Source organism: Pleurodeles waltl, chromosome 10 (assembly GCF_031143425.1).
Source record: "Pleurodeles waltl isolate 20211129_DDA chromosome 10, aPleWal1.hap1.20221129, whole genome shotgun sequence".
NCBI classification, from domain to species: Eukaryota; Metazoa; Chordata; class Amphibia; order Caudata; family Salamandridae; genus Pleurodeles; species Pleurodeles waltl.
Window position 1 is genome coordinate 1,011,235,744 of NC_090449.1, and position 25,593 is coordinate 1,011,261,336.

Genomic DNA, 25,593 nt, shown 5'->3' on the forward strand with positions numbered 1-25,593 from the left:
TGTTCTGCAGGCGAGCTGAAACCACTGCCATCACCTTGCTGATCATCCGAGGGACACTGATCAGGCTAAAGGGGAGCAAGACAAACTGGAAATGCTCGTGGCTGACCTGTGGGCAGGCATGATAGGCATGTGAAAATATGCATCCTGCAAGTCCAATGCTACCACACAGCCTCCTGATACCAGGGCAGACAAACCCTGAGGCAATGTGAGCATCCTGAATTTCTCCTTCTTGATGAAGTAGTTGATTGACCGCAGGTCTGGGATGGGCCTCCATCTTTTCTCGGCACCAGAAAGTAGCGGGAATAACAACCATGACCTACTTCTGGCGTCAGGACCCTCTCTACAGCTCGGTTGGCCAAGACAGCTGCAACTTCCTTGCTGAGAAGAGAAAGATGATTCTCTGTCAGCCTGTCTTGAGATGGTGGCATGGGACGAGTGGTAATCACGGAGGGGAGGGAGTAGCCCCTTCAGACTATCTGCAAAACCCACCTGTCCGATGTTATGGATTGCCAGAGGAGCAGGTGATGGCATATCCTGCAACCAACTGGACGCCCATGATAGTATAAGGGCAGGTTAAGAGGGTTTAGATGCCGCAGTTGTGAGGATAGGATGATGGACGAGTGGGTGTGGGATGTGGACAAGACCTCTGGCTGCCTGATCCACGAGGTCTGTGGATACTGCACCCTCTGCCACACAGACTGTGGAGCATGTGCGGCACAGTGGCTTGGTGGGTACTGGTGCAGCAATTAGCCATTGCCGTAGCCACGAAAGGGGCAAGCGGACTGTGGGTGCACGGGGCAGAAGATAACCCCAAAGATCAGGCCGTACTGCAACTGGCTTTAAAACGTTTGCTTTGTCTCCGAAGAGCTGGGAGCCTTCAAAGGGCATGTACATGAAAGAAGACTTAACATTCAGGTACCCAAAAGGAAATCTGTGAGGGCCTTATTAAATGGGTGAAGTGGAGGACTCACGACTGAAGCACCTCCATCAAGAAATTGGTCTAGAATGCCACAGAGGGCAACTGGAGGTTGAGGACCTCTGTTACTCTCGACATTACCATTGCAAAAGATGCTCCCTCCTTTGTAGCCACGGTAGGAGGAGAAAGCATGCCAGCATCTAGGGAAGTATACTTGCCACTAGCTTCACCCAGTTCCTCACACCAGTCCATCTCTTCTTCGTAAGGTTGGACTTCCTCAGTGTCTAGTGGTCCCACCCATACCTCCCTGAGTCTAAACCCATACAAATAGGGCTTAGGATCCGACCTGTGAAGCAAGGTTCAGTATGGCACCTGATACAGAGTCGAGTGACTCCTCCTCTTGCTCCGTATCTGAGTCAGGGATAAAAATCAGAATGGCACTGTTGGTGGTAGCCGGGGGCCCCAAGAGCATCCGCATCAGTACCGGCGCGGGGGAATGTCGAGGTGGCACGACCGGAATCAATCTGTATCCAGAAGAGGAACCCTAGGTCCCCACTAACGTCAGACCACCCAAATATGAGGCATACAGCATCAGAGCTGGGCAGAGGGCGTTCCGGCTGCAGTCGCAGGCTGAACCGAGAAGCAAGGCCTAGAATGTGGACACTCCCACATCTTGTTGGCTGACGGAGAAGATGGAGCATGCTTTGACTTCTTGTGCCTAGACTTACCCAAGTGTCCCACAGCTTTCGAATGGGATGATGAGCTTGGACTCCACAACCGATCTAGGACCTTCCTCTCCACCGGCACAGAGTCGCAAGATGGGCTGAGTAGGGAAATGCCTCCCTTGGAATGGTTACCACCTAACTATTTGCCTTTTGTTGATGCCAGTTATGATTGAAAGTGTGCTGGGACCCTGCTAACCAGGCCCAAGCACCAGTGTTCTTTCCCTAAACTGTACCTTTGTTCCCACAATTGGCACTGCCCTGGCACACAGATAAGTCCCTTGTAACTGGTACCCCTGGTACCAAGGGCCCTGTGGCCAGGTAAGGTCTCTAAGGGCTGCAGCATGTATTATGCCACCATGGAGACCCCTCCCTCAGCACATGCACACTGCCTCACAGCTTGTGTGTGCTAGTGGGGAGAAACTGACTAAGTCGACATGGCACCTCCCTCAGAGTGCCATGCCCTTAACCCACTGCCTGCGGCATAGGTAAGTCACCCCTCTAGCAGGCCTTACAGCCCTAAGGCAGGGTGCACTGTACTACAGGTGAGGGCATATGTGCATGAACACTATGCCCCTACAGTGTCTAAGCAAAACCTTAGAGATTGTAAGTGCAGGGTAGCCATAAAGAGTATGTTGTCTGGGAGTTTGTCAAACACGAACTCCACAGTTCCATAAAGGCTACAGTGAAATCTGGGAAGTTTGGTACCAACCTTCTCAGCACAGTAAATGCACACTGATACCAATGTGTGTTTTATTGTAAAATGCACCCAAAGGGCATCTAAGAGATGCCCTCTGAATACCAGTCCGACTCCTAGTGCTAGGCTGACCAGTTTCTTCCAGCCTGCCACAACCAGACAAGTTTCTGGCCACATGGGGAGAGTTCCTTTGTCACTCTGTTGCCAGGAACAAAGCCTGTCCTGGGTGGAGGTGCTTCTCACCCCCCCCCTGCAGGAACTGTAACACATGGCGGTGAGCCTCAAAAGCTCATGTCTTTTGTTACAGCACACCAGAGCATCCCAGCTAGTGGAGATGCTCGCCACTCCGACAACTTCCCCCACTTTTGACGACAAGGCTGGAAGAGATAATTAGAAAAACAAGGAGAAGTCACCCACCAGTCAGGACTGCCCCTAAGGTGTCCTGAGCTGAGGTGACCCCTGCCTTTAGAAATCCTCCATGTTGAGATTGGAGGCTTCCCCCAATATGATTAGGGATGTGCCCCCCTTCCCTCAGGGAGGAGGCACAAAGAGGGAGTAGCCACCCTCCAGGACAGTAGCCATTGGCTACTGCCCTCCTGACCTAAACACTCCACTAAACCCACGACCCAGAACCGAGGAAATCAGATTCCTGCAACATACAACAAGAAGGACTGCTGACCTGAAAGCCCTGCAGAGACGACGGAGACGACAACTGACTTGGCCCCAGCCCTAGCAGCCTGTCTCCAGACTCAAAGAACCTGCACAGCGACGCATCTGACAGGGACCAGTGACCTCTGAAGCCTCAAAGGACTGCCCTGAACCCGAAGGACCAAGAAATTCCTGTGAACAGCAGCACTGTTCAAAAACAGCAACAACTTTGCATCTTTCTTGCAACTTTTAAAGAATTCTCTCTTCCTGCCGGAAGCGTGAGACTTCACATTCTGCACCCGACACCCCCGGGTCGAGCTCCAGAGAACCAACACTACAGGGAGATCTCCCAGGCGACTGCGACCTTGTGAATAACCTGAGACAACCCCCCTGGACCTTCACAGCGACGCATGCACAGAGGATCCAGAGGCTCCCCCTGACTGCGACTGCCTGGAACTAAGAACCCGACGCCTGGACCAAGCACTGCACCCGCAGTCCCCAGGACCAGAAGGAACCAAACTCCAGTGCAGGAGTGACCATCAGGCAACCTTCTGCCTAGCCCAGTCGGTGGCTGGCCCGAGAAGCCCCCCTGTGCCCTGCCTGCACCGCTTGAGTGACCCCTGGGTCCCTCCATTGATTCCTATTGAAAACCCGACACCTGCTTTGCACACTGCACTCGGCCGCCCCTGTTTAGTTAAAATGGCAATAAGTTGTTTTGAAAGTGGACACAGTACAAAAATCAACAGTTCCTGGGGGAGGTTAGTATTGGTAAGTTTTTCAGGTAAGTAGGGCACTTACAAGTTCAAGTTCGTGGGCATAGGCAGCGCACCGTTGGGGGTTCAAGGCAACCCCAAAGCCACTGCACCAGCAACACAGGGCCAGTCAGGTGCAGAGGTCAAAGGAGGGCCCAAAACACATAGGCACCTATGAAGACCAGGGGTGCTCCGGTTCCGGTATGCCAACAGGTAAGTACCTGCGTCTTCAGAGGGCAGACCAGGAGGGTTTTGTAGAGCACGGGGGGGAAGAGACACAAGTAGGCACACAAAGCACACCCTCAGCGGCACAGGTGCAGTGTGCAAAGCAGGCGTCGGGTTTTCAATAGGTATCAATGGAGGGACCCGGGGGTCACTCTAGCGGTGCAGGCAGGGCACAGGGGGGCTTCTCGGGCCAGCCACTGACTGGGTTAGGTAGAGGGTCGTCTGATGGTCACTCCTGCACTGGAATTCGGTTCCTTCTGGTCCTGGGGGCTGCGGGTGCAGTGCTTGGTGTCCAGGCATCAGGTTCCTTGTTACAGGCAGTCGCGGTAAGGGGGAGCCTCTGGATTCTCTCTGCATGCGTCGCTGTAGGGATCCAGGGGGGTCGTCTCGGGTTACTCACGAGGTCGCAGTTGCCTGGGAGTCTTCCCTGCAGTGTTGGTTCTCTGGAGCTCGAGCCGGGGGGGCATCGGGTGCAGAGTGTGAAGTCTCACGCTTCCGGCTGGAAGAGTGAGTTCTTTAAAAGTTCTTCTTTGTTTCAAAAATGTTGCTATGGATGAACAGTGCTGCTGTTCTCGGGAGTTTCTTGGTCCTTCAGGTTTAAGGGCAGTTATCTGAGGCTTCAGAGGTCGCTGGTTCCTGTCAGATGCGTCGCTGTGCACTTTTCTTTGAGTCTGGAGACAGGCCGGTAGGGTTGGGGCCAAAGCAGTTGTCGTCTCTGTCGTCTCTGCAGGGCTTTCAGGTCAGCAGTCCTCCTTCTTTGTGTAGGTTGCAGGAATCTGATTTCCTGGGTTCTGGGGTGCCCCTAAATACTGAATTTAGGGGTGTGTGTAGGTCAGGAGGGCAATAGCCAGTGGCTACTGTCCTGGAGGGTTGCTACACCCTCTTTGTGCCTCCTCCCTGAGGGAAAGGGGGCACATCCCTAATCCTATTGGGGGAATCCTCCAATCTCAAGATGAAGGATTTCTAAAGGCAGGGGTCACCTCAGCTCAGGACACCTTAGGGGCTGTCCTGACTGGTGGGTGACTCCCTCCTTGTTTTTCTCATTATCTCCTCCAGCCTTGCCGCCAAAAGTGGGGGCAGTGGCCGGAGGGGCGGGCATCTCCACTAGCTGGGATGCCCAGGGGGGCTGTAACAAAAGGCATGAGCCTTTGAGGCTCACCACCAGGTGTTCCAGTTCCTGCAGGGGGAGGTGAGAAGCACCTCCACCCAGTGCAGGCTTTGGTCCTGGCCACAGAGTGACCAAGGCACTGTCCCCATGTGGCCAGAAACTCATCTGGCTGTGGCAGGCTGGTAGAGACTGGTCAGCCTAGCACTAGGAGTCAGACTGGTATTCAGGGGGCATCGCTAAGATGCATTTGACAATAAATCCCACACTGGTATCAGTGTGCATTTATTGTGCTGAGAAGTTTGATACCAAACTTCCCAGATTTCAGTGTAGCCATTATGGAACTGTGGAGTTCGTATTTGACAAACTCCCAGACCATATAACCTTTATGGCTACCCCGCACTTACAATGTCTAAGGTTGTGCTTAGACACTGTAGGGGCATAGTGCTCGTGCACATATGCCCTCACCTGTGGTATAGTGCACCCTGCCTTAGGGCTGTAAAGCCTGCTAGAGGGGTGACTTACCTATGCCACAGGCAGTGTGAGGTGGGCATGGCACACTGAGGGAAGTTCCATGTCGACTTAGTCATTTTCTCCCCACCAGCACACACAAGCTGTGAGGCAGTGTGCATGTACTGAGTGAGGGGTCCCCAGGGTGGCATAAGACAAGCTGCAGCCCTTAGAGACCTTCCCTGGCATCAGGGCCCTTGGTACCAAGGGTACCATTTACAAGGGACTTATCTGGGTGCTAGGGCTGTGCCAATTGTGGGAACAAAGGTACAGTATAGGGATAGAACACTGGTGCTGGGGCCTGGTTCCCAGCACACTTTCAATCATAACTGGCATCAACAAAAAGGCAAAACGTTAGGGGGTAACAATGCCAAGGATGCATTTCCTTACATCCAGCTATGGGTAACCTCTTTGGGTAAGCTAGGGGTGACCCTGGCTGAGATAAGATTAGCAGAGGTGGATACCTCTAACCCCAAAATAGAGAGAACGGGTGAAGATATTAAAAACACAGACAAGAGGCAATTCAGACTAGGTCCTATCACTGTGGAAGTGGGTCAGTTCCCCAGAGGGAATGACCTGGACTGGAGGATGTAAGGCCGAGTAGGCTCTGCAACCAACCAGCCTGTTTTCCCTACTCTTCCTTGCCTGACAGACTAGGAAGACTCTCCCAGCTTTGGCTGAGTCTCCTGGCCTGTGGGCTAGGGAGGTGGGGGGGGGGGGGGGGGGGGGGCTTGTGTAGGAAAATGGCTCCCTATTGCAGTTACCCCCGACTTTTTGCCTGATATTGATGCTGACTTGACTGAGAAGTGTGCTGGGACCCTGCTAACCAGGCCCCAGCATCAGTGTTCTTTCACTTAAAAAGAAAATGTACCATTGTTCCACAATTGGCACATCCCTGGCACACAGATAAGTCCCTTGTAAAAGGTACCAGTGGTACCAAGGGCCCTGTGACCAAGGAAGGTCTCTAAGGGCTGCAGCACATGTTGTGCCACCCTAAGGGACCCCTCACCTAACACATGCACACTGCCACTGCAGGTTGTGTGTGTTGGTGGGATGAAATAGGAAAAGTCGACATGTCATCCCCCTCAGGATGCCATGACCACAAAATACTGCCTGTGGCATAGGTAAGTCACCCCTCTAGCAGGCCTTATAGCCCTAAGGCAGGGTGCACTATACCACAGGTGAGGGCATAGCTGCATGAGCAATATGCCCCTACAGTGTCTATGTCTATTCTTAGACGTTGTATGGCCATATTAAGTATATGGTCTGAGAGTTTGTCAAAAACGAACTCCACAGCTCCATAATGTCTACACTGAATACTGGGAAGTTTGGTATCAAACTTCTCAGAATAATAAACCCACACTGATGCCAGTGTTGGATTTATTACAAAATGCACACAGAGGGCATCTTAAAAGATGCCCCCTGTAATTTACCCAATCCTTCAGTGCAGGACTAACTGGTCAGTGCCAGGTATAGTGAGTACACCCCTGTTCCTTGTTGGGACTGTGGAACTAATTCTATTGCTTGTTTGAGTAGTAGAGATTGAACCTCTTGTTGTAACCGAACTATATGTTCTGGGGATAACATGTGATATCTTGGTGGAATATTTGTAGGGGTGCTTATCAATTCTAGACAATAGCCATTGTGGATAATTGATAATACCCAGTTGTCTGTGGTGATATTTTGCCAATGAGAGTGGAACTTCTGTAGTCTCCCTCCCCCACCCCCCCCCCCCCCCAGGAGATGTGTGGAGTGGAAGGGAGGGAAAGAAGTCACTGCTTTGGTTGTGTTGTGGCTGTTTAGAGTTTTGGAATTTACCTCTATTTCTAGAGTATTGGCCTCTGTATGTTCCTCTAAACCCACCTCATTGGTACTGGGTTTGATATGGTTGCTTTGTTTGTGAGGTAGAAGCCTCGGAGGATAGTGCTCTAAAACCTCCTAGAAACTGAGCCTTACAAAAGGACCCCCTATATGGTGTGGTGTACAAAGCACCCATTGCTTTTGCTGTATGAGAGTCTTTTCGTAATTTCTCAATTGTAGTGTTCACTTCTTGGCCAAAGAGGTGCTTTTTATAAAAAGGCATGTTAGGCACAGCCTGTTGAATTTCTGGTTTAAAACCAGAGAATTCGTAGCCATGCATGTCTTCTGATTGTAATGGCTGTGTTAACGCGCCTTGCAGCTGTGTCAGCAGCATCAACGGCAGATCTTATTTGATTGTTACTACCTCTACCACTTGTTGTGCCAGCTTTTGATGTTCTTATGGGAGATGCTGTAGAATATCCTGCATCTCATCCCAATGTGCTCTATCGCAGCGGGATAGCAGTGCTTGTGAATTAGCAATTCTCCATTGATTCACTGCCTGGGAAGCAACTCTTTTCCCTGCATCGTCAAATTTTCTGCACTCTTTAACAGGAGGGGGTGCATCTCCTGAAGACTGGCTATTTTCCCTCTTTCGTGCTGCACTAACCACCACTGAATCTGGAGGCACCTGATGAATAATATAATCTGGGTCAGAGGGTGCAGGCTTATATTTCTTTTCTAATCTAGGTGTAATGATTCTAGATTTTACAGGCTCACTAAAAATTTGGTCTGCGTGTTTTACCATGCCTGGTAACATTGGGAGGCACTGGTACCTAGAATGTGTTGAAGATACTGTATTAAATAAAAAGCGTCTCCCAATGGGTCAGAATGCATTGTTACCCCATGATAAGCTGCAGCCCTTGCTATGACCTGGTTGTATACCTTGGTATCCTCAGGTGGAGATGGTTTAGATGGGTAAGTATCTGGGTCATTATCTGGGATGGGAACAGGGTTATAAAGGTCCCATGGGTCTACTCTGTTGTCTTGCGAATAAAAGAGTGTTGGAGAAGTCATTGGTGGAGGGCTGGGGTGGGGAGAGACAGTTGTGGAGAATGAGGAGGTATTGGCTTCTCCTTTTGCTTTTGCACCTTTGCTGGTGGCTGTACAGTGTCCAGTCCCTCTTGGAATGCCAGCTTTCTTTTTGTTTTTAAAGGAGGTGCTGCAACAATCCTTCCTGTCTCTTTATGGATGTGTATTCTAGATTGTCTCTCATCCTTAATTTGTACAATAAGCTCAATGTCAGATTCTTCCTTAGAGGTGTTATGGCTTTTCTCTTAATTTCTTGGAAAGTCCTTGCTCCATTGTATACAATGTCTTTTTCGGTTCTGAAGTTTGTTGTTTTTTCGGTACCGAAAATGTTGTGGAAGGTCTCGGTTCCAAAGCTGACTTTCGAATTTTCTACTCCGAAACTTAGGGTTTCCGGCCAGAGTCCAAAATGGAGCCCTTTATGGTTTTACTCAACTCCAAAGTAGACGGAGGAGTGGCCTTTTTCGGCGCCGATCCCGAAAGTCAGTCGTCGACAGTCTTTTTTCGGGCCGAAACATGGCCTTCCGGCAGTGGTGAACCCAAGGCCTTAGGATGCTTTTTGTGTGGGGGTGCAGGGGCAGACGTACTCACATGCTGGCCAGATGTGATGGGTCTGTCTTCAGATTCCTGTTCGGAGTCTGTGTCTTGGATGGAGACTGCTGTCTGCGCCTGCACTTCTTCAGTGACGTCGAGCTGTTTACTGCTTTTCGACGCCATTTCAAGTCTTCGTGCTCTTCGATCTCAGAGTCTTTTTTGATCGAAACGATCGAAAGGCCTCACAGTTTTCCTCCTGATGGCCTGGAGAAAGGCACTAGTTACAAACCAAATGCTGGCCTGTATAGGGGTACTTTGCATGGCACCAAGGGCAGAATGGGAATGGAGTCCGATCCATCAGGTTCTCCACGTGGTAGGCCCAAATAGGCTCGAGTTGGGCACGCGCGCCCTGAAGGGCGAACAAGTGATTTTCCGACGGTACTACTGGTTCGATGCTAGATAGAGAACGCGATCGAAACAATACTGACAAAAAGGAAGGTCTTCTAAAGTTTTCCGAATCGAAATTTCAGAGTGAGAGGAAACACGTCCGAACCCGACGACAGAAAGAAAACAATCTAACAATGGAGTTGATGCCCATGCACAATGGAAACGAGAGTAGTCACCACTCGATACAGTGACTCCGAAAAGGCTTCTTAGAAGAAAAACAACTTGTAACACTCCGAGCCCAACACTAGATGTCGGAATGGATATGCATAGCATGTGTATCTGCAGCTACACATACCATCGAACATATATATATATATGTGTATATATATATAAATATATATATATATATATATATGTGTATATATATACCGACCCGCAACACGGAGCGAAAAGGCACACGCCCGAAACCGATGGCGGAAAAAAAACAATCTAAGATGGAGTCGACGCCCATGCGCAATGGAGTCGAAATGGGAGGAGTCCCTCGGTCTCGTGACTCGAAAAGACTTCTTCGAAGAAAAACAACTTGTAACACTCCGAGCCCAACACCAGACGGCGGGATGTGCACAGCATGTGTATCTGCAGCTACACATGCCATCGAACATATATATATATATATATATATATATATATATATATATATATATATATATATATATATATATATATATATGGAAAATGTCACTTACCCAGTGTATATCTGTTCGTGGCATTAGTCGCTGCAGATTCACATGCTGTGCACATCCCGCCATCTGGTGTTGGGCTCGGAGTGTTACAAGTTGTTTTTCTTCGAAGAAGTCTTTTCGAGTCACGAGACCGAGGGACTCCTCCCATTTCCACTCCATTGCGCATGGGCGTCGACTCCATCTTAGATTGTTTTCCCCGCAGAGGGTGAGGTAGGAGTTGTGTATGCTAGTAATAGTGCCCATGCAATGGAGTGAATACGTATGTACATAATGAAGTTTAAAGTAATCTATTTATAAATGTACAAATGTTCAAGATCAACTTCTAAACGGCTACAGGTTCCCGGGGAGGCGGGTGGGCGCATGTGAATCTGCAGCGACTAATGCCACGAACAGATGTACACTGGGTAAGTGACATTTTCCGTTCAATGGCATGTGTAGCTGCAGATACACATGCTGGGCATAGACTAGTAAGCAGTTATCTCCCCAAAAGCGGTGGTTCAGCCTGTACGAGTTGAAGTTGTTTGAATTAATGTTCGTAGTACAGCTTGACCTACTGTGGCTTGTTGTGCAGTTAACACATCTACACAGTAGTGTTTAGTAAATGTATGAGGCGTAGACCATGTTGCTGCCTTACATATTTCGTTCATTGGAATATTTCCTAGAAAGGCCATGGTAGCACCTTTCTTTCTGGTTGAGTGTGCCTTTGGTGTAATAGGCAGCTCTCTCTTTGCTTTAAGATAGCAGGTTTGAATACACTTAACTATCCATCTAGCAATACCTTGTTTAGAAATTGGATTTCCTGTATGAGGTTTTTGGAAAGCAATAAATAGTTGTTTTGTTTTTCAAATTAATTTTGTTCTGTCAATGTAGTACATTAGCGCTCTTTTGATGTCTAATGTATGTAGTGCTCTTTCAGCTACAGAATCTGGCTGTGGGAAGAACACTGGTAATTCTACTGTTTGATTCAAGTGGAACGGTGAGATAACTTTTGGTAAACATTTTGGATTTGTCCGTAGAACTACTTTATGCTTGTGTATTTGAATAAATGGTTCTTGTATGGTAAATGCTTGAATTTCTCTCACTCTTCTTAGAGATGTGATGGCAATCAAAAATGCAACTTTCCATGTTAAGTATTGCATTTCACAAGAGTGCATGGGCTCAAAAGGTGGACCCATGAGTCGTGTTAAGACAATGTTGAGGTTCCATGAAGGAACTGGTGGTGTTCTTGGTGGTATAATTCTCTTTAGGCCTTCCATAAATGCTTTTATGACTGGTATCCTGAATAATGAAGTTGAGTGCGTAAGTTGCAGATAAGCTGAAATTGCGGTAAGATGTATCTTTATGGAAGAGAAAGCTAGCTTTGACTTTTGCAAATGTAGTAAGTATCCTACTATATCTTTGGCAGACGACTGTAAGGGTTGAATTTGATTATTATGGCAGTAATAAACAAATCTTTTCCACTTATTTGCATAGCAGTGTCTAGTGGTAGGTTTCCTAGCTTGTCTTATGACCTCCATACATTCTTGTGTGAGGTCTAAGTGTCCGAATTCTAGGATTTCAGGAGCCAAATTGCTAGATTCAGCGATGCTGGATTTGGATGTCTGATCTGTTGTTTGTGTTGTGTTAACAGATCTGGTCTGTTTGGTAGTTTGACATGAGGTACTACTGAGAGGTCTAGTAGTGTTGTGTACCAAGGTTGTCTTGCCCATGTTGGTGCTATTAGTATGAGTTTGAGTTTGTTTTGACTCAATTTGTTTACTAGATATGGAAGGAGTGGGAGAGGGGGAAAAGCGTAAGCAAATATCCCTGACCAGCTCATCCATAACGCATTGCCCTGAGACTGATCTTGTGGGTACCTGGATGCGAAGTTTTGGCATTTTGAGTTTTCCTTTGTTGCAAATAGATCTATTTGCGGTGTTCCCCAAATTTGGAAGTAAGTGTTTAGTATTTGGGGGTGAATCTCCCATTCGTGTATCTGTTGGTGATCTCGAGAGAGATTGTCTGCTAACTGGTTCTGAATTCCTGGAATAAATTGTGCTATTAGGCGAATGTGGTTGTGAATCGCCCAATGCCAAATTTTCTGTGTCAGGAGACACAACTGTGTCGAGTGTGTCCCTCCCTGTTTGTTTAGGTAATACATTGTTGCATTGTTGTCTGTTTTGACAAGAATGTGTTTGTGGCTTATTATGGGTTGAAATGCTTTCAGCGCTAGAAATACCGCTAACAGTTCTAAGTGATTTATGTGAAACTGTCTTTGCTGTATGTCCCATTGTCTTTGGATTCTGTGTTGATTGAGGTGTGCTCCCCACCCTATCATGGAAGCATCTGTCGTTATCACGTATTGTGGCACTGGGTCTTGGAAAGGCCGCCCTTGGTTTAAATTTATACTGTTCCACCATTGAAGCGAGATGTATGTTTGGCGGTCTATCAACACCAGATCTAGAAGCTGACCCTGTGCTTGTGACCATTGTGATGCTAGGCACTGTTGTAAGGGCCGCATGTGCAACCTTGCGTTTGGAACAATGGCTATGCATGAAGACATCATGCCTAGTAGTTTCATCACTATTTTGACTTGTATCTTTTGTTTTGGATACATGGCCTGTATTACATTGTGAAATGTCTGAACCCTTTGTGGACTTGGAGTGGCAATCCCTTTTGCTGTGTTGATTGTCGCCCCTAAGTATTGCTGTGTTTGACACGGCAGAAGGTGTGACTTTGTGTAGTTGATTGAGAAACCTAGTTTGTGGAGGATTTCTATGACATATCTTGTGTGTTGTGAACACCGTCTTAGCGTGTTGGTTTTGATTAACCAATCGTCTAGGTACGGGAACACATGTATTTGCTGCCTTCTGATATGTGCAGCTACTACTGCCAGGCATTTTGTAAAAACTCTTGGCGCAGTTGTTATTCCGAATGGCAACACTTTGAATTGGTAATGTACCCCTTGGAATACAACCTTAGGTACTTTCTGTGTGAAGGATGTATTGGTATATGGAAATATGCATCCTTTAGGTCTAGTGTTGTCATGTAGTCTTGTTGTTTGAGCAGTGGGATTACGTCTTGTAATGTAACCATGTGAAAGTGGTCTGATTTGATGTAGGTATTTAATGTTCTGAGATCTAGTATAGGTCTCAGAGTCTTGTCTTTTTTGGGTATCAGAAAGTACAGGGAGTAAACTCCTGTGCTTATTTGTTGTTTTGGTACTAATTCTATTGCTTCTTTCTGTAGCAATGCCTGAACTTCTAGTCTTAGAAGATCTATATGTTGTTTTGACATATTGTGTGTTTTCGGTGGGACGTTTGGAGGGAATTTGAGAAATTCTATGCAATAACCATGCTGGACAATTGTTAAGACCCAAGTGTCTGTTGTTATATCCTCCCAATGTTTGTAAAACTTGGTTAGTCTCCCCCCCACAGGTGTTGTGTTGGGGATTTGTGACCTTGAAGTCACTGCTTGTTTGGAGGAGTTTTGGGACTTTGCAACTTTCCTCTATTCCTTTGAAATTGTCCCCCTCTATATTGTCCCCGAAAACCTCCCGCTGATACTGGCTCTGGTAAGTGGGCTTTGTTTGTGAGGTTGTGGCTTCTGTGGTTTGCCCTCGAAACCCCCCTCGAAATTGTGTCTTTCGAAATGTGCCTCTGCTCTGTGGGGAGTAGAGTGCGCCCATGGCTTTGGCCGTGTCAGTGTCTTTCTTAAGTTTTTCGATCGCAGTGTCCACCTCCGGCTCAAACAACTGCTGTCTGTTGAATGGCATATTCAGCACAGCTTGCTGTATCTCTGGTTTAAATCCTGATGTACGCAGCCATGCATGTCTCCTTATTGTTACTGCTGTGTTGACAGTTCTAGCAGCTGTGTCTGCATCATCCATTGCTGACCGTATCTGATTATTGGAGATACTCTGTCCTTCTTCTACTACTTGCTGCGCTCTTTTTTGGAACTCCTTGGGTAAATGTTCAATAAAGTGTTGCATCTCATCCCAATGGGCCCTATCATATCTGGCTAACAAAGCTTGCGAATTTGCAATACGCCACTGGTTTGCTGCCTGTGCCGCCACCCTTTTGCCTGCAGCATCGAATTTCCGACTTTCTTTATCTGGAGGTGGTGCATCTCCTGAAGTATGAGAGTTGGCTCTTTTGCGCGCTGCTCCCACTACAACAGAGTCTGGTGTTAGCTGTTGTGTAATGTACACTGGGTCTGTTGGTGGCGGTTTATATTTTTTATCTACTCTTGGAGTAATGGCTCTCCCTTTAACAGGCTCCTCAAACACTTGTTTGGAGTGTTTTAGCATTCCGGGTAGCATAGGAAGACTCTGATATTGGCTGTGTGTGGACGACAGTGTATTAAAAAGAAAGTCGTCTTCAATGGGCTCTGAATGAAGGCTGACATTATGAAATGCCGCTGCCCTTGACACCACCTGTGCGTAGCCTGTACTATCCTCTGGTGGCGATGGTCTAGCTGGATAGCATTCAGGACTATTATCTGACACTGGTGCGTCATAAAGGTCCCATGCGTCAGGGTCATCTTGACTCATTCCTGTATGAGTTGGGGATTGCATCATTGGTGGAGTGGCTACCGGTGATGGTTGCGGAGAGTGATGTGGGGATGGTGGCGGTGTTACTTGTTTAGCTACCTTTGCGTGTGGCTGTTTGTCCTTGTCTTGGAAGGCAAGCTTGCGTTTCATTTTGACTGGAGGAAGAGTGCTGATCTTCCCTGTATCTTTTTGAATAAAGAGCCGTCTTTGTGTGTGATCTGGCTCTATTGTCTCTAATTCCTGTCCAAATCTATGTGTCTTCATTTGTGAGGACAGTCCTTGTTCCTCTGAATAGGAACTTGTTTTCGGTTCCGAGGCCGGATGTTTTGGTACCGAAACCTTTTCGGCTGCTTTTTTCGGCTCCGACGAAACCTTTTTAACTTTCGGCGTCGTGCTCTCTCTGTGCCGACCCATTTCGGTGCCGCTGTCTCGGTGCCGAATCTTCTCTGAGCCACTATCTCGGGCCCGAGATTGCTGTGTGCCGGTATCTCGACCGGAGTCGGATGACTTCGACACCAGCTCGCCCTTTTTCGGTGCCGATGAACGGTCACCTATTTTTCGGGTTAAGCCATGGCCTGTTGGCGGTGGCGTCCCCTGGGCTTTAGCGGTCTTCTCGTGAATTCTTTGTTTCGACGTCTTACTCACGGTTTTCGGCGTTTCCTCGGGATCGATCTCCTCCGAGTCCGAATCCTGGGTGGAGAATGTTTCTTCCTCTTCCTCGAAACGCCCTTGTCCTGTTGGCGCCGACGCCATTTGCAGTCTTCTTGCTCTTCGGTCCCTGAGTGTCTTCCTGGACCAAAACGCTCGACAGGCCTCAAAAGTATCCTCCTTGTGTTCTGGTGACAAACACAAGTTACAGACCAGATGTTGATCTGTATATGGATACTTGTTATGGCATTTTGGACAGAAGCGGAATGGGGTCCGTTCCATCAGCCTTGAAGAGACACGTGGCCGGGCCGACCAGGCCCCGACGGAGATCGAAAAAACCCCAAAGGGCCACTGGAGCTCTTCTTAATTCGGTGTCAATCTGTTGTAACTAACCCGATACCGAACGCAAACAATACCGGCGATTTTTCCAAGATTCTAACTAACTTTCCGACCCGAAACACGGAGCGAAAAGGAACACGTCCGAACCCGATGGCGGAAAAAAAACAATCTAAGATGGAGTCGACGCCCATGCGCAATGGAGTCGAAATGGGAGGAGTCCCTCGGTCTCGTGACTCGAAAAGACTTCTTCGAAGAAAAACAACTTGTAACACTCCGAGCCCAACACCAGATGGAGGGATGTGCACAGCATGTGTATCTGCAGCTACACATGCCATCGAACATATATATATATGTATGAGCCTCAGTCTTGAGGATTGCCATTTCACCTTGTGCTTTTTGCTTGTTGTTCCGCAAAACAATGCAAATTTTAAAAGAACACACATTTTGGGACACTCATTACAATTGCTGACTCTATTAATCTGCACTGTTATTTCCATAATCAAAGTTACCTACAATCGGGTATTTTTGGGATATTTCATGCAAGCTTCCAAAACACTTCTGAAGGTATTTAGCGGTCAAAATATTCCATCCTGACTAATCGTTTCAACCTTTACTGAACCCCATTTCTTTACACATACTGAGTAGGTGTGACAAGAACATATCCAATATATTCTTTTCTGCTTATTACAACCTGTGTGCATTTGTTTTGGTATACTGTTGTAAATATTTCTTTACGTACTCCAACATCATTTCACGGACTGTGGAGGACACCTTCTCCCTAGAGTTGTCATTCCAAATTAATTCTGGGTTTTCATGCGTCCCTTCGAAAATGTGGACAGCGGCTTCAGGATTATCCCTCATGGCATCCATAAACAGACCTGGTAAAAACTTCATCAGCGTAAGCCTGACCTTTTGGGGAAAAAAAAGATAATATTCAGGTTCACTGATGACAAGATGAAAATGCTGAATTATATTATGTAATGTCTCGATCCCTCCAAAAATGTCGAACTTTTTCACCCACTCCCCACGAGAAAAAGGGATTTGGTAAGAAACCTCTAATTTCAAAGCAATATTAGACATTTCGTGCAAGCTACAATAGTGAAGTACAAGTAAATCAAACATGTGTAAGCAAAAATTCGTAAAGGGCCCTTGAAGGCTGTGTAGATACTCTGCAAATGATGAAAACATTTATATGAATTGTTACATTCCATTTTCTCACATATAATATTTTAAACATTACAATGATGAACAAGTTACTTGTCTCTGGTAACACTCTGATTGATACTCTACATGATTCCAGAGTCCTCATCATTAAAATATTCCCAGGCATCAGACTGGATCCAGAAGATATCTGAGCATAGTTCTTGTCAACTCTGTTCCACCCTGGATGTGATGACTGGAGCCGTATATACGTGCCTCCTAAGTGAGCTGATGCCAGTTTCTTTCTAGACACCATTTGCCCCCTTGGAGCCCAAAAAAGATTTGTTCGTACCAGTGTGCAGATCTCTAATATATGACCTTTTCAGATGAAAAAAGCCCATTCTACAGAACAGGGAGATTGCAGGGTGGTGATGAATCTGGGTTCAGGTAAGAGTATTTAATAGAAAAAGTGTTACTGAAGGTAATAAACTTGTTCTTTTGGTGGATACTTTGAACTGAAGATTCTTCACCTTTAGAATACATACTAAAGCAGTATCTCCCTAGTCAAGGGTCTGTAGAATGGCTCAGACCAAAAGGTCCTGCAGGATTGAGTGGTCAAAATGCCATACTCATCAGTTCTGGCTGCCAAGGCAGTAGTGCTGCATGAACATCTGTATTGCATCCTGACAAATATCCAGGACAGGCACTCCAGGGAATAGTGCAGCAGTAGTAACATTATCAATGGTAGAATGGGCCCTCAACTATTCTGGATGCTGCTTCTTGGCCATTGGGTGGCAGCTTCTAATGCACAGGACTATGCACAAGGACAAAGTTTGTATCTGCACTGCTTTGCCTTTTCTGTCCCCAGAGAACCCCACAAAGAGCTGATCTGCCACCTTATGATTTCTGTTACAATTGAAAGTTGGGTATACTTTAGGGTATAAATGATGACGCTCGTCCTCTTTCCAGTAAGAGATGGGGGAAATAACATCAGAAGAATGATGGACTGCTGGAGGTGGAAAAAAGTCACAGCATTAGGTAGAAATAATCCTCATGCCCAGGTACTACACTCTCCTGACCCAAACCGGAGGCACTAGGATGACTTGAGCCAGGTCATTCTCGATCTTCTTCAAAACAAGGGTAAGAGGAGGCAGCAGTGGATAGGCATGCAGGAGTCGCAATCTGCATTCTAGGCAGATTGGATTTGATAGAGAGAGAGAGAGCGAGAGAGTCTTTTTAGGAATTTCAACAATCAAGACTGCTGACACTGCATATAGTCGGCACGGGTGAATAGATAGAGCCAGGGCGCTCACCATTGTTAGAAGACACACTATGCCACCTCTAGGTGTACCTTCCTTTTGTGATACGCTAGGCATCACCAACTAAGTTTGTCCTTCCCTGTATTTGAAGAACCCACCAGGTGGTGTGCGATCAAGAAACTGTTCAGATGATTCAGCCAGGTCAAGAATTGAAGCTGAAACATCAGATTAATAACCTGAATGTCCTGGACTCGTGGGGAAGTTAAGGTCTGAAGCTGCAATGTATGTAGGATGGCTCCAATGAAAAGAACCCTTCGTGAAGGAGTAAGGTGTAACTTCAGATCATCAGACCAACACCGGCAGGAGGTTTACCGGTGTCTGGAAGTGGTCTATGACTGACTCTGGTGAGCCCACCTTCAATAGACAGTTGTTGAGTTAAGGGGAAATAATACTAAGGGCACTGTACCACTGCTAACCAGTGCTAAAGTGCATACGCTCTCTGTCTAAAATGTATTGGCGATTGGTTTATCCATGACAGGCATATTTGATTTTCTAGTAAGTACCTAGTAAAGTGCACTGTGTGCGCCCAGGGCCTGTAAATCAAATGCTGCTAGTGGGCCTGCAGCACGGATTGTGCCACCCACATAAGTAGCCCTGTAAACATGTCTCAGACCTGCCACTGCAGTGTCTGTGTGGGTAGTTTTAAACTGCCATTTTCACCTGGCAAGTGCACCCACTTGCCAGGCCCAAACCTTCTGTTTTACTGCGTGTAAGTCATCCCTAAAGTAGGCTCAAGGTAGCTGCATGGGCAGGGTGCAGTGTATTTAAAAGGTAGGACATGTACTGGTGTGTTTTACGTGTCCTGATAGTGAAATTCTGATAAATTTGTTTTTCACTATTGCAATCTCTCCCATAGGGTAACACAGGGATTGCCTTGAAATATCTTTTAAATGTAATTTCCCATTGTGAACAAACAGAGATGTGGAGTTTGGGGTCTCTGAACTCATAATTTGAAATTACAACTTTTGGTGAAGTTGTTTTTTGAATAGTAAGTTTGAAAATGCCACTTTTAGAAAGTGGGCATTTTCTTGCTTAACCATTCTGTGCCTCTGCCTGACGGTGGAACACACGTCTAGGTCAGGATGATAGTTAGGCTGTTTGTGCATTCACTCTAGACAGTCACACAAAGGTAGCAGAGGTGTGCCCTGCACATTCTGATGGCCCATCACCAGGCTGATGGGTCTTCCTGAGCTGGAGGGGTGGGAGGACCTGACACTTGCATCTGAATAGGGCTGTCTCTGTCCTCACACAAATCAGTCTACAGCCCCATGGAGTATGTCTAGGGCCAGGGCCAGGGCGGGCAAAGGCAATCTTGTGCACTACAAAGACTTCTCTTTTAAGTTTGCCTACTGCAAGACAGAAATGGATATAGGTACTGGACCTCTGACCCCACATAGTTAGAACACTTCTGGACTGAGGACATTCTGCCAGGAAGAATGCTGGAGCAGGGACTGCCACTCTGCCTACTGCTTTGTTGTGCTGGCCTGCTGCTTCTGTCCTGGGAGTAAAAGGACTGGACTTTGCATTCTACATCCTGCTTTCCAAGGTTTTCCAAGGGCTTGAACTGAGCTTGCCTCCTGCTAATAAGTCTCAAGGCAATCAAAGTCTTCACCCACCAGCACATGGGCTCTCCTGCTGAGAGTCCTGACTTACCAAGTGGAGCCCAATCCAGTTCCTGTGCCCTCAGAAGGGAGCTCTGGTGCAACTAAGAAGAAACTAAGCACATTTACTTTAGAGAGACTTAGGAACTGGCGCCACTCCGACACCATGGTGCTACCTGCACAGGAGCCGTGGTCCCCGCAGAGTGCCACGGCCGTGACCTGGAACACCGGCCAGACACCTTGTCTCCAAAGCCCCACCACAGTGTGGGTTCCGAATTACATGTTCCTGATGTACGGGGAACCCGCCTCCGACACAGCAACTGTGGCTCTGTGGTGTAACTGCAACACCACAAAGTCAACCCCTCGCAACTTGACATGTTAAATTCATCAACTTTGCCAAGTCGTAAGGAACCAATGCCTCGCCACCGACGCTGCATCTCCTCCATTGCAAACGTGAGGAAGGAACACCTTCCCTGCCCAGCAGTAAGAAACCAATGCCTCACCTCCGTGGTAGCAGTAAGGAAACAGTGCTGCACCGGCTCCAGCGATGTCTCCCCTCCCCGATTCCATGCAATGTCTTTGTTTCCTCATCATTTTCCAAGGTACTGAATCTGGGGTCCATGCAACTCCATGACCGGTCCACAGTTCCTTGCAAGTGGCATCAGACTGGTGGGAATGACTTCGTCAAGACGCAGTGCTGGCCCCAGTTGGAGCTATTGTATTTCTAAGTGCTTTACTACGATTTCATCTTTGAACATTCGTATCTTTACTTGTGTATGTTGTTTTGGCCTAGTTTTGCTCAGATAAGTATTGGCTATTTTTCTAAACTGGTGTGGGGCACTTTTGTGGTGTTTTCACTGTGTTACTGTGTGTGTATGTGCATACAAATACTTTACACATTGCCTCTGAGATAAGACTGACTGCTCGTGCCAAGCTATCAAGGAGGTGAGCAGGGGTTATCTTAGCTGTGTGGCTCCCTTACCCTGTCTAGAGTGAGGGTCCCAACTAGGACAGACTGCAAACCACTACCAACTAGAGACCCCATTTCTAACAAGGAGTAACAGTCAGTCCCTATTTCCTGGGCCTGGACCCTTTCTTTGACTCCTTTGGGTCAAAGAGCTTGTACATCTTGGTACACGATAGATGCTCTTCTGAAAGATGTTCTGATGTCGGTGGAAAATGCAGGTAGTTAAAAAGGAATGGAAGGGCATATAGCCCATTGGGCGATCTGGAGAACCTACCTGTTGGATTTTATATTTTACTACTCTTAGAGGAAATATTTGATCCTGTTTCCCATAGAGTGGTTGTGGCCACTAAGAGCAAACTAAAGCAGTTTGGAGGCTGTTGCCAGATGGCCAGGGGACTCGGAAATTTGTTGCCTGAGAGGGCCTGGATACTAGATCCCTGTTCTCGAAAGATAGGACTGGAGTGTATGTTGAGGGGGTAGTGGGCCTTGGTGGTACACCAACCTTCTGGAGTAACCTCACGAGGAGTGAAATTGTTTAAGACACTCTCACAGAAGTAGAAAGGGCTAGGGAATGCCACGTGACTTGCATTTCATCAAAACGATCCAATGCGGATTTGCACTTCTTGCCAAGGAAGAGAAATCTACAGAATGGCATGCTCATCCAAGAGGCTTGAACATCTCCACAGAAGCCTGTACATCTCATCCAAGCATGTTGCTGGAAAACCACGTTAGTGTTAACTGCTCTGTCCAAGCAGTCTGTAGTATTCAGTCCAGAGTAGATTATGTACTTTATTCTTTTCTGACCATCCTGAATGGTTTTAGCCAAGTTGGCCCAAAATTCCTCAGTATTTATAATACGATCTTGCCAATCATGCCCCACAAAGTACAGGTATATCTCCCGAGCAAACAACTGACACTCATTGAACGGAGGGCTAGACTGGCCAAGGAAAACATCTGTTTCCTGAATGCCTCAATTGGCTTTGACGATCAGTGAGAATCATGGAGAAAGAATTGGGGTTCACCCTACTGGTGGAAGTCTGAACCACCAACCTTCTGGAAAAGGGTGCTAGGTCAAGAAGTCAGGGTCATCTACTGCTGGGCCTGTGACTTCTGCCAACTTGTCTGACCTATGGTTTACAGGATATCATCCAGGGTTCACTTAAATGGAAGTGAGGCTTCTGAGGAAGTTTGTCCAGTTGTAAAACATGTTAGTACATTAGTTTTGACTTTAATAGTTGGGTGCTGTACATCTAGTACCTCTGCCACATGTGTCATTGCCAAGGCAAAGGAGACATATTTTTCTATTGGTGATCTGGGGAGAACACAACCTAGTTGCAAATCAAAATTGAAATTGTCATCATAAAAGCATTGGGGAAAATAATGTCCCTCACCTCGAATGTCATCTCCATAGGCTGATTGGCTCTGACAAGAGTTTAAACCGAAAAGTTGTTTGAGCTGTGAGCAAAGGCATGTTTTGAGTTGGACTGAATTGGGACTGGGTGCATCAGTACGCAACCTTGGTTGTAGACAAGATTAATTTGGCTCTGAATCGGATAGGACAACATGAATGGGGTCTTCCTCTGGTGGTGCCGGAGTCTATGTCAAAGGGACATGCGTGGGTACTGGTGCTGGATTGGAAGCTGGCTCCATGGTCAGAGTGGAGCCCAAGGTGGGTTCAAGGGGCACAGATGGCACCGAGGGCAGACCCGCCAGCGGTAACACAACTGGAGGCCTCTGCAGATACTTGGGCCCTGAAGGAACATTGGAGGGAGCCAGAAGAGTGCCAAAAATTCACAAAATTGCCTCTCTAAAGGCCTCAATCTATTGCAATGTTGCAAATAAACTGGGAAAATTGGACTGTGTCAGGATCAGATGTGGGATCAAAGCCTCGACGGAGGACTGGAAGCAAGACTGGAAGGCACACTCACGTCCTTGTGACTTATCAGGCTGGGAGTGGCAGACTGTGACACATCCTACTGGACCTTCTTGTGCTTCCATTTAGACTTATTGTAGGACTTGGACAGCAACAAAGCCTCGAGAATGGGGTGGGGTCAAATTTAAGTAAGAGTGGGACATCCATAACTTCTTTCAGTATTCAGTGACATAGTTAGCTTAACAGGGCCAGACAACCTTCAGGTTCATGAGCACAGTTTTCGCAGGAGAGGCCCCCTCTTGACCTATGATTAATGATACATCAATCAAGGTTGTGCCAACAGTCAGCAGTACCTTAAAGATGAGATTTTATGAGGATGTTCACACATCCAATTACAACTCAATACTCATCTTTGTTAGAAGACACCTTTCGCTTAAATTATGATGGTTTACATATTAAGCTAAATCAAGAATGAGTGGCCAGCATAGCAAGGAAAAACATAAGTTTACCTTTGGAGAAGGGGGAGCTGAGTCCTTCTCAATTTAGAGTTATGGTACCTAGTAGGCTCAAATCAGACACTTTAAAATATATAAAACAATATAAAATGATTTGATTAAAGGAAATGATTGGGATACTAGGCTTTTCTCAGTAGAGTGTTTTAAAATTATAAGTATAGCAAGTTCCTGGTTCCTTAGAAATCTCCGTCAGACATTTGCACATTCGATGAGCTAAAATAGGTAGTAAACAGGAGTGTCTGCCAATCTGATAATTCAGAGTTCCTTGAAAAATATTTAGTATGGTTTCTGAATAGGCTGAGAAAAGGTGATGGCAATTTAAACAATTATGGAATCAAAATATCTTTATGACACTTAAAGAGGTAAGCAAAAAGTTTACATTAAGGCAGTCCTCTTAAATATCTGCAAATGTGAAGCTACTTTTCAAACACACAACTGGGAGAAGACTCTGCTATTTTCAGGGAGGTGTTTTGCCATCATCCTGGTAAAGGTTACACAGCAAGAGAGGCTATGTCTAACATGAGCGCCTGTATTAATAAATTCATAGAATCAATCCCAGTTGCATGCTGCAAGCACAAGATGTTTTAAATTGGGAATTAGAAGATATGTTGTGGGTCTGTGCAAAGATTTAGAAATTTTGGTTGTGTGTATAAATGGCTGGGGAAGAATATCAGGTATTCTTTAGAATTAGATCCTTGCTGGATAGGTGACTGTTGTCAAGAAGAAAACATAGAAAGGTATGTCACTGTACTTTACATCACTCCTACTAGAGCATTAATTGCACAAGGTTGGAGCTCAACAGATGCTCAAACATTTCAAGGGTGGATTCAGAAAATGCAAATGAAATTTATATTCAAAGAATCTTTTCATACGAAAATGGTGTGTGTGACAGATTTGAGAAACTGGTGTGCACTCAGAGTGACTTGAAGGATGAATTGTTACTAATGAACTTCTGATTTCAAGAACAATTAATCAATGATATGCAAGTTATTTCCCAGATCTGCGTTTGTAAATATAGGTCTCTATATTTATGAAATATAATGCCTAGATTACCCTGCTTCCTAATAAAATATTAAACAAAATACAAAAAGGAAGTACTGTAGGAATCAACTATACCAATGCATTTATGGACACCTTTTAGAAGTTGTAGATGTGACCACTTGCTAGCCAAAGCCTAAGGCTGCAAAACCAGTACCATTTTTGTCACAGAAAATAAAGAGCTTCTAACTGTTATCTTAAAAACAGGACCTATTTCAGGCCACTCACAGGGGCAGTAAAAGTTTGAAACTTGAGATAGTTTCAGTGTGCCCCATCAAGTCAGGTATTTCCAAGCAACACTGCTTTCAAGGCAGCCTAAGCCCCAGGCTTCAACATGTACACCTATGAGTGTCCTGCAGGTTCTGGTGTACATCACTGGACTGGACTGCATGAAGGTTGGTCACAGAAAAATGATGGCTGTTTGTTCATGTTTTTAGATTTGTGAAGGGCCAGGAGCTGTCACTTCAATAAGAAGTTGTGCAAAATACTTTGCATAATTTGTTAATAGAACTATTCTGAGTCTGTTTTAATAATCAATTAGGGTTGTTAAGAAGCTCTAAAAATCCTGGTAGTGAAGTCATGCTGATACAATATCAGCAATGAGCGACTAACTTTAGAAGGAAGAAATTAGTTGAACTTGTGCCACATATAATTTTATATCCACTTCCTAAATGTCAATCCCAGTGGCTATATTAGGGCCAAATGATAGTTCACGTAATTTCCTTTGATGTCATTGGGGCTAAAGATATCACGTCACATCCTCTGATGTCGCAGGAGGGAGTCAAAAGGCATGCGTATATGAATACACTGGATCAGAAGCAGATATTTGGTGAACCGGGAAAATCTAAAAGAAGATTAAATTCAGTGTTTAACTTGTCACATTTGCCTTTCCTTTAACGATAGAAGTTAAATGTCAGGCTATGTCTTCTGCCAAATTGTTGCTTATTTGTTTAACACGGAGATTGGTGTTTACTTTTCTTTCCCTGGCTGCAAAATTGAGTGGTGTTTTTAAATTGAATTATGTGCCAATCTTGCAGGAGTATCAGGAGTGTGAAAAGAATGTTTGTAGATGTTTTTTGCAATACACAACAACATTTAAATACCTTTAAATAACCTGCATGCATTCAGTAGTTAGGGAAGCAAAACTGAAGCACATATTTGGTGATTCTGAAGTGTGCTGGGAACAGATTTTAATAGGATGAAAACGAATCAAGACACTTTACTTGGTGATGCACAAATGGTAAATTTTCATAGAAACCCAATTTCCACATATTATCATTTGTATGCTATATAGATTTATTAGTAAACCTGTGAAAATGTAGTGGCCACTCAAAGGACAATGTGCTCCGATAAGATGCTTTAGTTATATTCAAACATCGACTCACCACCTGTTCATTAATGTTAGATGGTTGGCAAATGTTTGTTCTAAAATGTGGGTTGTGGTTCGAAAAAGCATGGGAAGCCATGCTCTGGTGGATTCTTTCATACCCATAACAA

The 25,593-nt window shown here is 46.0% G+C and overlaps 1 protein-coding gene across 2 annotated transcripts in view; it reads right to left on the minus strand.

The window, feature by feature from the left end:
* Window positions 1-25,593, minus strand: part of DNAJC13 (DnaJ heat shock protein family (Hsp40) member C13) — an 876,382-nt gene that overhangs the window by 89,079 nt on the left and 761,710 nt on the right. For both annotated transcript variants that reach the window (XM_069211911.1, XM_069211910.1), the window contains one exon: window positions 16,383-16,552. In XM_069211911.1, coding sequence (XP_069068012.1) covers window positions 16,383-16,552 — 170 coding nt within the window. The remainder of the gene's footprint in view (window positions 1-16,382; window positions 16,553-25,593) is intronic.